The 16,031-nt window shown below is 44.6% G+C and overlaps 1 protein-coding gene across 1 annotated transcript; it reads right to left on the bottom strand.

Annotated features, from left to right (window-relative positions):
- Nucleotides 1-13,016: 13,016 nt before the first annotated feature.
- Gpr6 (G protein-coupled receptor 6) lies at nt 13,017-15,372 on the bottom strand. Its single transcript, XM_010635275.1, has 2 exons — nt 15,213-15,372; nt 13,017-14,628 (listed from the first exon to the last, which is right to left on the bottom strand). Exon 2 carries the CDS (start codon nt 14,607-14,609, stop codon nt 13,518-13,520), a length of 1,092 nt encoding a protein of 363 aa, XP_010633577.1. The 5' UTR covers nt 14,610-14,628; nt 15,213-15,372; the 3' UTR covers nt 13,017-13,517.
- Nucleotides 15,373-16,031: the final 659 nt, after the last annotated feature.

The following is a 16,031-nucleotide window of genomic DNA, read 5'->3' as shown; positions in this document are numbered from 1 at the left end:
TGTAATTCACATTGGCAAATAGAATGAAATTGCTATGAACTTTTGGTTCATTTCCTCTTTGAACTCATTTATTTTCTTCATCCCATCTATAAACTTTTCATAGATTTCTGCTATCTGGCATTTGTTTTCTTCTCCCTTTGTGACCCCTTGCTCTGCTTTGGAATAGTTGGGAGTAAGGTTTGGAGATCTATTTTCTTGCTTCTCTATCTCTCTCTCTCTCTCTCTCTCTCTCTCTCTCTCTCTCTCTCTCTCTCTCTCTCTTTTAAAAGTTTTTGTTTTGTTTTGTTTTGCTTTGTTTTCATGGACATGCCTAATTTCTCCATCTAATTTGTAGGATAGCTTTACTGGACAAGCTAATCTGGGTTGGAAATTATTTGCCCTTAGGGCTTGAAATATCTCACTTCTTCTGGCCCTTAGGGTTCATTTTGAGAACTCTGCTGTGATTCTAATTGGTTTAACTTTATCTGCGTGGTTTTGTTTTTTTGGTCTTTCTCTGGATGCCTTTAAAATTCTGTGTTTGTTTCATTTTGTTTTGTTTTGTTTTTGCTGGATATCTGGTAATTTAATAAGGACAGGCCTTGGTGAGCTTCTTTTTTTCATCATAATTGTTTGGTGTTCTAGAAGCGTCACTTACTTGTATTTTGAACTCTTTTCTTACATTTGGGAATTTTTCTTCCATGATTTTTGTGAGCATGTTAGTGAATCTATCTGTGCTATCTTCTAGTTTTTCTCTAATTCCAGTTAGCCTTAGATTGATCTTCCTGTTGTCATCTAGTAGCTGCTGGATAGTCTTCTCTTATTCTCTTATTCTCTTTTTGGCTTCCTTGAGCTCTTTATTATAATTCACTATTTTGTCCACAATATCAGACATTCTGTCTTCATATTGGTCATTTTGGAAGTGTATGAATTCTACACATTTTTTTATTTCAGGTATTTCTGCCTGAGCTCTTCTCAAGGATTCAACAGCCTTGTTGAATCTGTCATTCAAATTTTGAATTGTTTTCGTTAGCTCATCCAGTTTTTTACCTATTTCCCTGTAATTCACATTGGCAAATAGAATGAAATTGCTATGAACTTTTGGTTCATTTCCTCTTTGAACTCATTTATTTTCTTCATCCCATCTATAAACTTTTCATAGATTTCTGATATCTGGCATTTGTTTTCTTCTCCCTTTATGACCCCTTGCTCTGCTTTGGAATAGTTGGGAGCAAGGTTTGGAGATCTATTTTCTTCTCTCTCTCTCTCTCTCTCTCTCTCTCTTTTAAAAATATGTATATCTTTTAAAATTATATATGGCCCCCTCTTCTTTTTTCCTTTTTGGGAGGAGTTACTACAGGATGGAGACTAGAGAAGTGAGGAAAGTTTGTGGCTTATATGGAGATTTTTAGTAGGATGTTGCCTCCCTGTGAATAATTTTCAGCTTTGTATGTCAAGTGCTAGTAATTACACCTTTGGTTATTTACTTTAAGTGGTTTTGATTCTGTCTCTATGTTCTGCCGAAAGAATTGCTTCTGGGTATAACAGCATCCACAGATTCAATCTTACAACCCTTCTATCTGATAGTCCTTGCAATCACACTTCCCCTTTGTCTGTTGTCTATGCACAGTAAGATAGTTTGTTGCTTGAGCTTCCTCTGCGCTGAGGTAGGTGAGGCAGTGTGGGGAGAATGGGAGGTGGTTGGGTGAGGAATGTTAGACACTATGGGGGAAGTGTGAAAGAAGGAATAGCGGTGGATGGGAAGAAAAGATTGACTTGAGGTCTGATTTTATTGGAGTTCTTTTAGTTGAGTTGCAGGTATAGCCTTGAGAGGCTTCAGAGCATATTTTGTGGGGGCCAGGGTGCAATATGGGAGAAAGGGGGTTTACTTTGTGACTGAGGGAAGTTGTGTGGTTGTCAGAACTTGCTGACAGGGAGAACTATAAGCTAGGTAAGATATGGAAGAGCCAAAGACTTAGGATGGGAAGAATCAAGGAATAATATTACAGAAGATAAGAGTGACTGTGAGGTAGCTAAGTACAAGGAATTTAAAACTCGGGAGGAGCTTATAAAAAGAATAAGGAAATATGTTAACAATATCGTCTCGGGGGATTGAGGAGAATAAAGTGGATAGAGAGCTGAGATGAGAGAGAACCTAGATGCCTATTAAATCAGAGCCAATGAAAGAACACATACACAAAATAACAACATAGTAAACGGAGGAAACCATAAAAGCATATAACATAGCCCCACATTACTGCATAAATCCAGAAACATATAAAAACTTAAACCTATAAGATGTCCAATGGGAACACAGATTAAATACTGCAATAAGACATTGCACATGTGATTTCTAAGTAGCTTCTTTGCCAGAGAATCTCAGTCCTCACACACCAATAACTCCTCTGATCTCTCCACCACAATAACGAAACTAACTCAGACTCAGAACATCTTTCTACCAGGTTGCAGGCATTCTTACAGAGTCTAATCCAGTCTGAGTTCTTGAGTTAGGAACTCTTGTTGTTCCTGTCCCTGGATCTGAAGGCGGATTCAGCAAATAGGCTCATTGACATGAGACTGTCCCCTGAGTAGAATTATTCTTATGCAATCAAATCTGCAACAGCAGTAACAGGCTAATCCAATACAGTGGTGTCTATCAGGGCTAGTTGAGAAATAACATGCAGTAAGACCCTGTTTGGGGTCTCCTTTTAGCCTAGAAAAGAAATCCATGGTTATAGTGTGAGCATCTCAACAACCCAAGTCTTGACCCACAATTGATGTGCACTAAATGTGATAGCTGTGTCTCCTCTAATGGTGAAAAGCAGAATTCAACAGTAATTTCATAGAATCAGTTATCTGAAGTCTAGGGGATTTCAGACCAGCTAATGCCAGAGGTGGGAAGAGAGGAGAAAAAAGAAAAGAAAAGTTTGTTAGGAGGGGTGAGAGGCAAAGGATCCTAGGGTGTAAGCATCTGTTATATATTTAGAAGGGAATAATGGGAAAACCACAGCTCAGTGGTTCTGCCTCCTGCCTCGCAAGTACAAGGTCCTGAGTTCAATCCCCGGAACCAAAGAAAAGGGGGTGGGGTGGGGAATGGGAAACAGTTCTATGACTGATACAAATATTAGAGAGAAAGTTAAAGGGAGAAAAATATGAAAAGAGAGTGGAAAGAAAAAAATTGAAAATGAATAAGACACAGGAGAAAGAAGTCAGGTGAATAAATATGGACAAAAAAGTAGGAGGATTTCCTTACCATCTGTAAACTATATTGTGAGAGAAAAGGCAAGAGTAAGAGAAGCACACATACACAGACACACATAAAAGAAAAAGGTATAATAATGGAACAAAAGTGGGGGGGGTGTACAGAGCCAGGAAAATAGCAAAGAAAAAAATGTAAAAGTAAAATAAAAATGAAAAAATTCCATAATCAAAGAATAATAAAAGAACATTTTCTATTGCTTTGGACATGTGGCTGTTTTCCTGAGCCTAAGGTTAAGGAGCAGAGCTCAAGCCAGGACTTGTCTCTGAGGATGCTGCAAGTCCAGGGTGGCAGCTGCCCCAGGGGCTGGGGGCAGAGACCTGCAGACAGGGAGGCACCAGTGTGAGCCTCTGATCCTGTGTGGCTTGTGCTGAACCTGCCTCTGACTACAGGAGCTCCTGCCTCTCAGCACCTCTACCCCTCCCCAGTCCTCTCTCCAGCTGCCAGGTCTCCTGTGCCTCTTTCCCCCATCCACTCTGGGAACTTGGCAGTGTGAAGGAGCCAAGGGGCTGTTCTGGGACCCAGGTTCACTCAGCCTTTCCCTGCGACAGCATTGGCACAAGTCCTTGCTCTGTGATTGTAGCTGCTGGTGTACCAAGGTCACTCGTCAGCTGACTGTGGAAGGTTACTCTGGAAGAAGTGCCTGCATTTCCCCCACTGGCTCCAAATGCAGGTGATTCCTTCTGTAAGAGCCTGACTGAACCAGAGCGACTCCATGTTGTCCAGCAAACGACCTAGAGACTGTCGCCCCCCCATCCCTTATAGGATAACTAATGATTAATTAAGTCTCACTCTTCAGTCCCAGGGCAGTTCTCTGGTTCTCTGTGAGCAAAATGTTAGTTGAGTCTGGCTCCCAGCTGGCAGCTGGCCTGCCATTATTCGTGGCGCAGCATGGTCTCTCCTCCATGGTGTGGTCTATTTCTTCTGTATGACTTAATCTTATTTTTATTTTTCTCCCTTGTCAGCTCCCTCGTATTTCCTGGGTAACTTCTCCTCACTTCAATTCCTTTCCAAGTTACTGTCTTCCAGACTCCAGACACGTTGTCGTGGAGAAGCTAAGTCTCTGTCACTCACTACTCCACCATTTTTCTCGAATCTTCCTACATATATTTTAAAAATTGAAAAGTTCCCATTTCTTTCTCACTGCAATCAACCTAGTTCTTACCACATCCTCCACTGCAGCTGTCTCTGAGGTCACGGGGAATGCCGTATTCCTAAATTCAACACTTCCCAATCTTTATCTTTCTTATCTCTTGGCAGCCTTTACAGTCTTGAGCATTTCCTTCTTTTTCCTGTTTGCCACTCCAAGGTCTCTGCTGGACGCTCCACCTAGATTTCTTTCTCTCTTTTGCTGTCCTTCATTTGACTTCCATACGGTTTTGATGCCAGGCTATGACCATGCCACATTCTCATTCTCTCCAATAGTTTCACCTCCTCATTCAGGTCAGTGAGTACAGAAATGGCACCTCCAACAACAACCATCCTTGGGAGGTCTCAAGCCACAGGGCCAGCTGCCTCCACTTTGATGTCTCTGCCAAAATTGTCTGTAAAAACCATCATTCATCATTGTCATCCTCAAATCTGCCTCCCACCCCTTTCCCATGTCACCAAACTCATTCAGTTTAACTTCCTTGACTCCTAATCTGTTCCTCAACACTTATAAGTCTGAGACATTCAAGTCAATCTCTTTCTCCCCACCCGTTTCCTCCCTCTGAGCCCAGGCTGGTATCCCCTCTTACCTGGATTACTGCAACCTCCAAAAGAGCTTGGGACCCAGTCCTTCCCACTGGCTATCCATCTGCAGTGCAGTTCCTGCTACCCCTGCAGACTCGGTTCCTGCCACTTCCTCTCTGGACTCAACATCTTATGCACTCTGCCCACATTGAGTGGCCTTCATTTCTGCGAAGGGGCTATGATCTTGTGCTTTATTTACACCCCTTAGGTCTGGAACATCCCTTTCAATGCCTTTCACCTTTGAAATTTCTTTTATTCTTCTAAACTCAGTTTGATGTTGCCTCCCCAGAAGCCTTCCCACATTTTCCTGTCCTGCCCATAGAATCGCTTTCTCACTATGTACAGACCTTTTTGCTGTGCTTTTATCAGTTCCGCTTTTGGGCCCATATGTGTTATTTACCTGGCAAAGGGAGCTTTCTGATATGATTAGGTTAAAGGTTTTGAGAGGGATTATTCAGGCAGGACCTAAATGTAATCACAAGCATCTTTGTAAGAGGGAGGCACAGGGAGATTTGACTACAGCAGGCAATGTGACCACTGAAGCAAGATGAGGCACTGCTGGCTTTAAAGATGGAGGAAGTGACCACAAACCAAGGTGTGCAGCTCTAGAACTGGAAAAGGCAAGAAAACACAGACTCTCTATAGAACCTCTGGGCATTGTGATTTTGGTCCTAGGAGACTGACTTCGGACATCTGATTTCCATCGCTGTAAGAGAATAATTAGATGTTGTTTCAAGCTTATTACCAAGTTGTTGTTGTTTTTCTGTAAATTGTTGCAGCAGCAAGAGGAAACAAATATGGAGCCCTGTCCTGGGCCTCAAGCCCTAGAAGACTCTGCTTTTAGCCTCCTCTAGCAGTGCTCCTTCTCTTGGAGTGAAGAGTCTATGTTTTCGCTTCTAGACCAGGCACTAGGACCCCAGAAATCCTTACTCAAAACATTGTTACATCGGGCCTCTTTCCAGAGCCCATAACCCTCCTCCTCATGTTTGTCCTTTTGAGGCAGATTACGTTTTCCAGCCATGCCCAGCCCTGAGAGTAATCAAGGGCTCTCTGTTGCTGGGGTGAGCCAGACTAAAGAGCAGAGGAGTTGAAGCAAGGGACCAGACAGGAGGCTACCACAGTAATTTATATGATATGTGTTGATAATGGAGCAGAGGGGAAGAACTGTCTGGATTCTGGGTATATCTTGAAAAGAAAGACAACAGGCTTTGCTGACATGGGGTCATGATATATAAGAAATGGAAGGGTAAGTATGGTCCCAAGGTTTCTGGCCAGAACAACTCTAAAGATGACATTGCCATTAACTTAGATAGGTAGTAAATAGATGATAAGAGTAGGCTTGGGGGTAAAGTTCAATGGTCTGATTTAAATGTGTTCAGTGTAGGATGTCCATTAGATAGCACACCGGGTAGCTTGTTGGATATTTGAATGAGGCTTCTTTTTCAAAGGGTGTGTGCTTCTAGAAATTAGCATAGTGTCTTGTGAAAGGAGATTCTTAATATTCGGTAGGTCAAATGAATTTGTGGTGGCTCTCTATGGAAATGTTTCAAGATCTACTCACAGTTTTACATTTTGACATCACCACATTGGTTAATGTCAAATGTACTGACATTACACAGATGGGCTAACTGTGAGAGTCAGGGTTATTAACAACCTAATTGTCCAGTGTCTTTTTGTTCTTGGCTCTCCCAGACATTTTGATTAGGGCAGGGATTGATATTTAATATTAATATCAAGTAGAATGAAGTCAGAAACTTCAGATGGTCCGTATTTTATCATTCTTAAGTCAAAGTTTCATAATGTGCTGATCGCAGGAGATTTTTCTCTGTAATTAGGAGATGTATCATAATATTGACTTACTTGTTCCCCCTCTGAAGTTACATTGCTTTCCCCGCCATGTTTGTGAAAGTTGACAACTAGTGTGTTTGTGTTTCAGTACTCATGAGTGCATTCCAGATACCAAGGATTCAAACAGAGCCTGAGGATGCTGCGAATCTCTGAATACTAGTTCTTTGGAAAACAGTTTAATTTGCTGAATAAGCAATACTGTGCTAATCTTCCCAGCTCCAAATTTATAGACATTATGAACTCTACATCTATAAAACATAGTGTATTTTGCAGTGCTTAAAAGGTCACATTTCTGCTGCTGGAGAGTACATTGCTCATGCGTTTTCTCTTGTACCTTCCAGTCAAACTGCTTCCTTCTCTCTCTCCTAAAACTTCTCCTGTCAAGTCTGCCAACGACACTGACTTTATGAGATCTCTGGTCATTCTATAAATCCTCAGTTTGCTTATTCTCTTAGCAATAGTTGGGCCTGTTAACTACTCCTGCCTCAGTTTCTTCTTCTTTCTTTTGGATCCCTGGGGGCTCTTGTTTTCCCCCCACCTCGTTTTCTCTTCTTCTCTTTCTCCATTGCTGGGTCCTCACTGTATCCTTGGTTTCTAGACACTTAGGTCACTGGGGCTCAGGCCTTTATCCCCTCCCATCCCCTCCCTCTCCTCTCCTCTTCTCTGTCCACAAGGACTCCAAAAACAACCCCATCCAGACCCATGGAATTACACACCACCTATAAGTTGATAAATCTCGACTTCATCCCGCTTGGATCTCTCTCCTGATCTCCAGACACGTATAGCTAACCTCAATAGGAGTGCCTTGCTCATAGCATCAGTGCTAAGTGTTCTCTGTCGAAGTGATGTCTCCACTTTTTAACTGTCTCTACTTGCTCAGGGCCCAGGGAAAGTGACCTATGTACTCTGCATCCCAGAGGTGTCTTGCTTTCTGATTTCCAGTTGAGTTAAATTAATGGAAGCTACCTTGAGGAAGTGAGATGGAAAGAGAAGATGGCATTTCAGTGCTTTACCCTTGCAGCTCTCCCTCTCTCTGTCAGGCCACAACTTGGCAGTTGTTGCTCTTCTCTCCTAAGGTCCACAACCCTGGGTGGGAGGCCAACACCTGTCGCCCTCTCTCCTGACGGTAGGCCTTGTGGTCTTCTCAGTCCTCTCTTGTAGTCCTGCTGTTGTGAGCTTAGGAGCAGAATGCAACTTCACTCCCTTACTGGATTCCTTTAACTGCATTCACATTTTAATCAATAGACCTCTCATTAAACTCTCCTCACTCACTTGGTTTGAGTGTGCTAGCTCATTCAAGACTGTCATGGTGATTAAATGAGCTAATATTTGTTAATATTATATGAGCTAATATTTGTTAAGTATCTGGATTTTACAATTATGCAGATTGGCAAATACAAAATCTGCAGGGTGGGTTAACTGGCCAGAGACCTAGGAGTTGATACAGCGATTTTGGGTGCTGTCTGCTTTAGAACCAGAAAGAGCCAATCTTGCAGATAATATCTAAAGGCAGTCTGCTGGAGAATTATTTTGTTCAGGCATGGCCAGTCTTTTGGTCTCTTAAGGCCCTTATGTGCTTGATTTTGCCATCCTACCCCACATTATGGAGGACAATCTGCTTTATTAAAAATCCACCTATCTGAATGTCAGTCTCATCCCAAAACATTCTCACAAATACCCCGAGAATGACTGACCAAACACCTAGTCAAGTTGACACATGAAATTCACCCACCCACTAGCCAATATAACTCCTCCCCATAGCTTTTTCTCCCTTACTATCTAACTAAATGTTCCCCACTTCACTCAAGGCAAAATCCTTGGGGTGATGCTGAAATTTTTTCTTTCATGCCCCATATCCATCTGTACCTCAGCATATTTCTAGAACCAATTTCTCTCACCATTTCTACTACTGTGTTTTAAGCCATTGCCATTTTTTTCACGGGGATTATGGTTTTGAACCTCTGCTTCCTGCACCCTCTCTGACACTCTTAAGGACTGTTTTCAGTAGAACAGCCAGAGTTATCCTTTAAAAACATAAATCAGGGAGTCCCTTCCATATCACTCAGAGTAGAAGTCTAAGTTACTATCGTGGGCTGTGAAGTTTGAAATGATCTGGCCCTATCTCCCTCCTCATGTTAGATTCATACTCTGACAGGCGGTTAGACATTACTGGACCCAAGCGACCAGGGTGGGGATGTCCAAAAACAGCATGCTTTGTCAGTTAGAATTAAGTAAAGAAACAAAGATATCAACATGTAATACATTTATAATCACTTGTGTCCTAAAAAGATCCTTCAGAGAACAATGACACGTTGTAAGTTTATACATGGTGCACACTCCTTCTGATACCTGCTGAGGGGGTCATCAATTCCTCAAATAAGTCACTCAGTATTTGTGGGTGTCATAGCCTATGACCAGTGACAACAGAAAGAGAGGCATTTTTACAGTTTCCCTCCTTGGGCTGAGACCTGATTCAGATTCTTATATGATTAACGTCTCTGAGAGAACACTGATGATATAAAAAGACCCCCCCAAAAAAAGATATTTTTGAGATGTTGACATTCCAAAGTAACCCTAAGAGAAATGTCAATAATCATATACATCACACAAATAAAACAATGCTAATCATCATAGTTCCCTGAACCCTACGAATGACTGTCCTGTACATAAAAAAGATATCCAAACTTCCATTCAAGGCCAATGTCTTTGTGGCACTGCCCACCTTCTCAGTTGAAGGTGTGAATCTATCTCTGCTTTACAATAAATGCTACCTATTTTTCAGTATAGCCACCTATGTGTCTTGATTGAAATCTTTCATCAAGGATGGTACTGACATGAAAATAGACTTGCAGATCAGTAGAACAGAATAGAAGATGCAGAAACAACCCCAGGCACACAGCTATTTGGTCTTTGACAAAGGGGCCAGAAACATACACTGGAAGAACGATAGCCTCTCTAATAAATGGGAAAATTGGCTATCCACATACAGAAGACTGAATCTAGACTCGTATCTCATCATGTATTAAACAAAAATCAAAATGGATCAAAGTTATAATTGCTAAAAAAAATTCAACCTGCTCAAAGATAAAATAGGTAAAACTCTTGAAGACATAGGCATAAGCAAGGACTTTCTGAACAGAAACCCAAATGTATGAGAAATAGCATCAAGAATCAACAAATGGGGTCATATAAAATTTTAAATCTGCACAGCAAAGTAAACAACCAATAGCATGGAGAGACAACTTACAGAATAGGAAAAAAATTTGCCAGCTATTCCTCAGACAGAAGACAAATGTATTGAATATATAAAGAACTCAAAAAATTTAGGCCCCCCAAAATAAAACTCTCAATCAAAAAATGAATGATTGAAATGAACTGATGCTTCTGTTCAGAAATGAACAAAAGTAGAAATGGCCAACGAATACATGAAAAAATGTTCAACATCCCTGGCCCCTAAAGAAATGAAAATTGAAACGACACTGAGATTCCATCTTACTCCAAGAAAGAATGGCTATCATCAAGAAATCAAGCAATAACAGATGCTGGTGAGGTTGCGGTGGGGGGAGGTGGGACAATTGTACACTGTTGGTTGGGATGTAAATTAGTATAGCCACCTTGGAAATCAGTATGGAGATTTCTCAACAAACTAAAACTGGAAATTCCAGAAGATATATTCTTCTGGGTATCTTCCCACAAGAGTTAAAAACATATCACAGCACAATTTATAATAGCTGACTCTTGGGGGTGGCCCGTATGTCTGTCAGCAGGTGAAGGGACAAAGAAAATGTGGTATTTATATACACTGGAGTACTAATCTGCCATAAAGAAGGATGAACTTGAGTCATTTGTTAGAAAATGGGTGCACCTTGAGATTGCAATGTTGAGTGAAGTAAATCAGGACACACATGTCTATCACATGGTTTCTCTTGTGGAGAAACCCAGAATATAAAAAGCAAATGCCATAAAAGATTGATAATAGGGGCCAGGGATTTAGCTCAGTGGTTCCGCTGCCTGCTTCGAAAGCGCAAGGTTCCAAGTTAGGTCCCCAGTTCAAAGAAACATAGATAATAGGAAGTAGGAAGACAGATCTTTTGCAAATGGGAAGGCAACCAAGAGATGAAGGGAGGTGTGAGAGAAAGAAAAGAGGGGATGCAAAAGAACTAAGATGTGTTATGTACATGTCCCAACTCCCATGAGGAACATAATTATTTTGTACTACAAACATGGACTAATAAACAATAAAAACTGACAAGACCCTTTCATCATGGGCACAAAGAACTGAGGACCAAGGGGGAAGAGGCCGGCTCCTTGCAGCATAAGCCTCAGCTCCCTGGTGACACCTTCCTTCTCCTTGCTCACTCTGTCCGCTGTATTAACCCTGAACATGCCAAGTGTGTTCTTCTTGATGCCTTGCACTTCCTGCCCTCCCTACCTGAAGACCCTCTCCCTCTCATGCCCCCACCCTTACTTTGCTGTCTCCCTCCTAAGTGTTGTGTCCTCAGAACAACTTTGCCAGTCACCCCAGCCAATGGAGCACCCTCTATTGCTTGCCACTCCTTACCCTGCTTCGTAGCATTTCTCCTACTGTGACATTTTGTATTTGTTTATTTGCTTGCAGGCCAGCTTCCCCTGGGACATATCACCAATAGCACAGAGACTTGTTTGCCTATGTACTTCATTGCCATATCCCCAATCCTGCAATTGTGTCTAGCATATTGTAGGCACCTAATACACGGGAAATCTATTAACGGATTTGCTTGTGTGTATTTTTCTGAGGCCAGAGACTAGTAACTACTTGTGCTCATGGGCATCTTTCTTCACAGGAGCTGAGCAAGCCCACATGTGTTCTCTTACTTATCTTCAAGTCGGCCCGTGAGGGGAGGGGTCATGACTCACACCCAGGCACAGAATGGGAGTGTTTAGTTCTTCAGTATCTTAATGATCTTTTTAGAAGCTGAGAATACCTCCAGAGAGATCGTGTGATGTGCCTTCATTCACCTTCTGAAGGCATAGGATACACAAGGTATGTTAAAAAAAACATGGTTAATATTTAAATTTTAATAAAATTATTAAAGTAAATGACAAATTGTCATTAATTCCACCCAAAATACTTCCCTTTGCTTCAAGCACAATTATCCTACCATGCTTATCACTTTCTGAAGCAGTTCCGGAAGTGTTTCTTCATGTGTGTTTTTAGTTGTGCTGTCATGGCTGCTTTGATGTCCTGGATCAAAAGGTTTGTCTTTCACAGTTATTTCGACTTTGGAGAGGAGCCAGTGATTTTTTATGAACATGACTTTCTGTTGGATGGCACTTTGCAGCAGAATTCACTATATTTGTGGCCATATCTTGTAAAGACACTTACAAAAGAGAACGTCTAAGCCTCCTTAAGAAATTGACAAGATTCCCGGCATGGTGGAGCATGCCTGTAATCCCAGTACTTGGGAGGCTGAGGCAGGAGGATCGCTGTGAGTTCAAGACTGGCCTGGGCTACACAGTGAGTTCCAGGGCAGTTTCAACTATGTAGTGAGATCCTGTCTCAAAAAAAGAAAGAAATTGACAAGAATGACTAGGTAAATGTGTTTCAAGCAAGGGGGAGTATTTTGAAGCTGGTTAATAGTAGTATGAGACCTGTCTTTTACTGTAATGATTTTGTAAAAATTTAAACCTTCACTGCATATTTTAATCACACCTTTTATGTCTTGAAATCCTATCAGAAGAATCTATATTTTAAGGCTGCTCATTTTGTTATAAAAAGTGACCAGCAACAGTATACTTAGTCAATATAAATATTCAGCATTTAAAATTCTTGCCATATCTGAAAAACTATAAGTGAAAGCTGTGGTTTCAGGATTCACAAATGGTAATATGAAGGAATAGTTTTATTCTCTGAAACGTGTCTTCCTAACCCAGTAACCAATGGAGTGGATTAACTGCGCCAGTAACAACACATAACCAGTGTTCTGTGAATACTGCTACATGCATGCATTTCTCCTTCCTGTCCCTCCCTCACCATCTGCATTTGGTGTTTTGGTAATTTATGAGCAGAATGCAAAGGCATGCAATTTCTTCCATTAAGATTTTCTCAGGAGGGAGACGATGTATAATAAACTTTTCAAGTAAATGAACTCACAATTCAGCTCTCAACTAAATAATCCTATTAATCACATGTCAAAAATCACGTTTTTATAATGTGTTTATTTGCATACAAAATATGTTGTAATTTGTTGATGCATGTGCAGCAAAATATTCTATCACATACAACAAAAATACACTTTTTTTTCCTTTCCCTCTGCCCTTGAAAATGGCAACACTGTTTTGGCAGTTCAGCAGCTAACAATAAAGTGCTATTACATTAAGCAATATTAGAATGCCTTCATGTGACAAATGTGATGTATGATTTGAGTCTACAACCACATCTTTTTGTTAATTTTTCACAGCACAGGAAGCCCCACATCCTGAATGCCTCCAAAAGATACAAATATTTGTATATATATGTACACATGTATACACTGTATATGTAAAGTGCCAACAAGCCTCTTCGTCCTCGTGAGTCTGTTGCATTTGTTTCGTCCCTCTTTCTGCCCCCTCGAAGTCAGATTCACACCATAGGGATCTTAGAGTTCATCAACAGGCACCAAGAAGCTCACCAAAGGCTGGCTTGGGGATATGGTGTTGGTGAGAGGAAGGAGGAAACCCTTCAGACCTCACTAGGGGACCTGGAGCGGAAGGGCACTTTGGACTGGAAACAGCCACAGAACAGGAGCCACAAGGCGCGCTGGATCTCCTGGTTGCGGAAGGCATAGATGATTGGATTGATCATGGAGTTGTAGGTGGCAGGCAGCAGGGTGACGTAGGTGTAGATGGCCGGGTCCTCGTGGCTGCCCACCACACTATAGATGGCGAAGGGCAGCCAGCTGGCGGCGAAAGTGCCCAGCACCACGGCCAGCGTCCCCACGCCCTTTCTGGTGGCGGCGAGGTGGGGCGGTGCCAGGCAGTGCTGCTGCAGCGCGATCTGGTGAGCGTGGCGCCAGACCACCTGGCAGATGCGCACGTACAGGTGCAGCATGATCCCGAAGACCACAAAGAAGGCAGTGGAGAGCAGCGCCACATGGCTGCGAGTCAGCGGGCGCACCACGCTGCAGGAGGCGCGCTCGGCCAAGCAGTTCCAGCCGAGCACGGGCAGCAGCCCGAGGCCTAGGGACACCGTCCAGGTGGCGGCGAGCAGTAGGTGTACACCCAACAGGGTCCGGCGCGAGTAATAGGTGAGCGCGTTGTAGAGGGACAGGTAACGGTCCACTGTGATGGCTAGCAGGCTGCTGACCGAGGCGGCGAAGGAGGCCACTAGGAAGCCCACCGTGAGCAGACTCACAGTCTCCGAGGGCACCACGTACCGGAACACGAAGTGCAGGATGAGGCCGCAGCCCGCCAGCAGGTCAGCGGTGGCCAGACTGCCCACCAGCACGAACATGGGCGTGCGCAGCGCCGGCGTGGACGCTATGAGCGCCACCACCAGCGCGTTTTCGCCCGCGATCACCGTCCCGGACACACACAGCAGCACGTCCCAGGGATTCACCGCTGACAGCAGCAATCCGGGCGGCCCTGCCGGCAGCTGCGACGACAGCTCCAGCGACCCGTTAGCTCCGCCGCCGCCCCCCAGAACTGCTGCCGCTGCCGGGGGACCCCATTCTCCGGGGTCCGGCGCCCCTGCTGCTGTGGCCGCCGCCGCCGCCCTCTCGGCCGCCACTGCCACCACCTGGGACTCGTTGAGCGAGGCGGCGCTCGTGTTCATAGCTGCCAGATGCTGCACCCTGCAGAGGGAGGGCGGTTTCAGGTGTGCAGTTCAGGCTCCCAGGGGACCCACCCGCCCCGCGCAGGTGTCTCCCTCCAGTCGTCTCCTCCGAACTGCCCGTTCACCCCGGGACCTAGGAGCAGGGCGGGAAGCAGGGGCTAAGTAGAAACCCACAAGAAACACCTGTTGAGAGAGGGAGTGAGTGTCGGCACGTACTTTTGAGTTTTTGCACAGGTGTGTACACTGATACCGTACACTCATGCTCAAAGATCAGGTCCCTAAGTGTGCCTGTTCTTGCATGGAGCTGGGAATCAACCTGGGACGGTCCAGCCCCGACAGCGGCGGCGCAGTCTGGGGCACCTTCGGGAGCTGGGCCGCGGGGCGCTGTCCGCGGTGCTGAACGCGAAGTTTGCGATCATACTGTCCGGAGAACTCTGGAGCCCAGAGACTCTGGGAAGGTGTTTGGGGAGTAGAAAGTCTGGGGCCGGGAGTTGTGCGGGAAACCGGATGGTCAAGCTTTGCTCTATCTCCCACTCCCGGGCCGTCCCTGTCCCTTGGAGCCTTCCCCACACCCGCAAATCTCCCCCGGGGACCGCAGCTCACCTGGGAAGTCAGGGGGTCGCTGGTCATGCGCGCCGAGGCGGGGAGCCCTGCTGAGCTCCCTGGTGTGGACCGAGCAGCTGCTGGCCCCGGGAGGCGAGCGCGGGACGCCTGTCGCCTGCCGCTGTGCCCGCCGCCGCGAGTAAGAGAGGCTGCTGAGAGCTGCGCCCCGACTGGAGATTGACAGGCGGGGCGCGGTGACGTCAGGCTCCGGCTCCGGGTGCGAGCGATTGTTGGCCTCACCAGCCCAGCCTAACCCTCCTTGGAGGCCCCTTACCCTGGCAAAGATATCTCGGGGACTACAGAAGGGAGGAGAAGCCAGAGCTACCACCTCCAATCCAGAGCCTCCAGAAATGGGACGGGGGGCGGGGGGCTGGAGGAAAGAGTGAAGAAACCTCAAGGCAGGGCGAAGAGGGTGAGCTGGGAGAGGAGAGCGGCGCCCCACACAGTGCAAACCCCAGGGTCAAAGGTCACTGAGGAGCTGGGTGGAAAAAACAAACCCTGAAGAAGGGGAAGCTGGGACAGGGGCTGGTGGGGGGGAGCTGCCCAAGCGGGGGGAGGCGATAGTGCTGCTTGAGAAAAAGAATAAACCAGGGGAAGAAATTCTCTTTCTGAAAGGATGCTTATGGTACTCTTGTCAGTTGACAGAGCCAGGGAGAAATGCAAAATTCTGGGGACCAGAGGAAAATGAATATAAATAGGGCATCTGGGATTTCTAAGGAACACATTTTCTTCTTTCCCAGGTCACCTGTGCAATTCTCCTCTCTCCCATTATCTTTCTTGAAATACAATAGATTTAACCTTGATCTACTCTGACTACTG

The sequence above is a fragment of the Fukomys damarensis genome, unplaced genomic scaffold (genome assembly GCF_012274545.1).
Source record: "Fukomys damarensis isolate Sample0158 unplaced genomic scaffold, DMR_v1.0_HiC HiC_scaffold_14, whole genome shotgun sequence".
In the NCBI taxonomy this organism is placed as follows: Eukaryota; Metazoa; Chordata; class Mammalia; order Rodentia; family Bathyergidae; genus Fukomys; species Fukomys damarensis.
Note: the sequence above shows the minus strand (reverse complement) of the source record. Positions and strands in the feature narration are given on the sequence as shown.

What these genes read in the sequence shown, in the direction of transcription:
- Gpr6 (XM_010635275.1), bottom strand. Translation starts at nt 14,609, where the DNA reads ATGAACACGAGCGCCGCCTCGCTCAACGAGTCCCAGGTGGTGGCAGTG.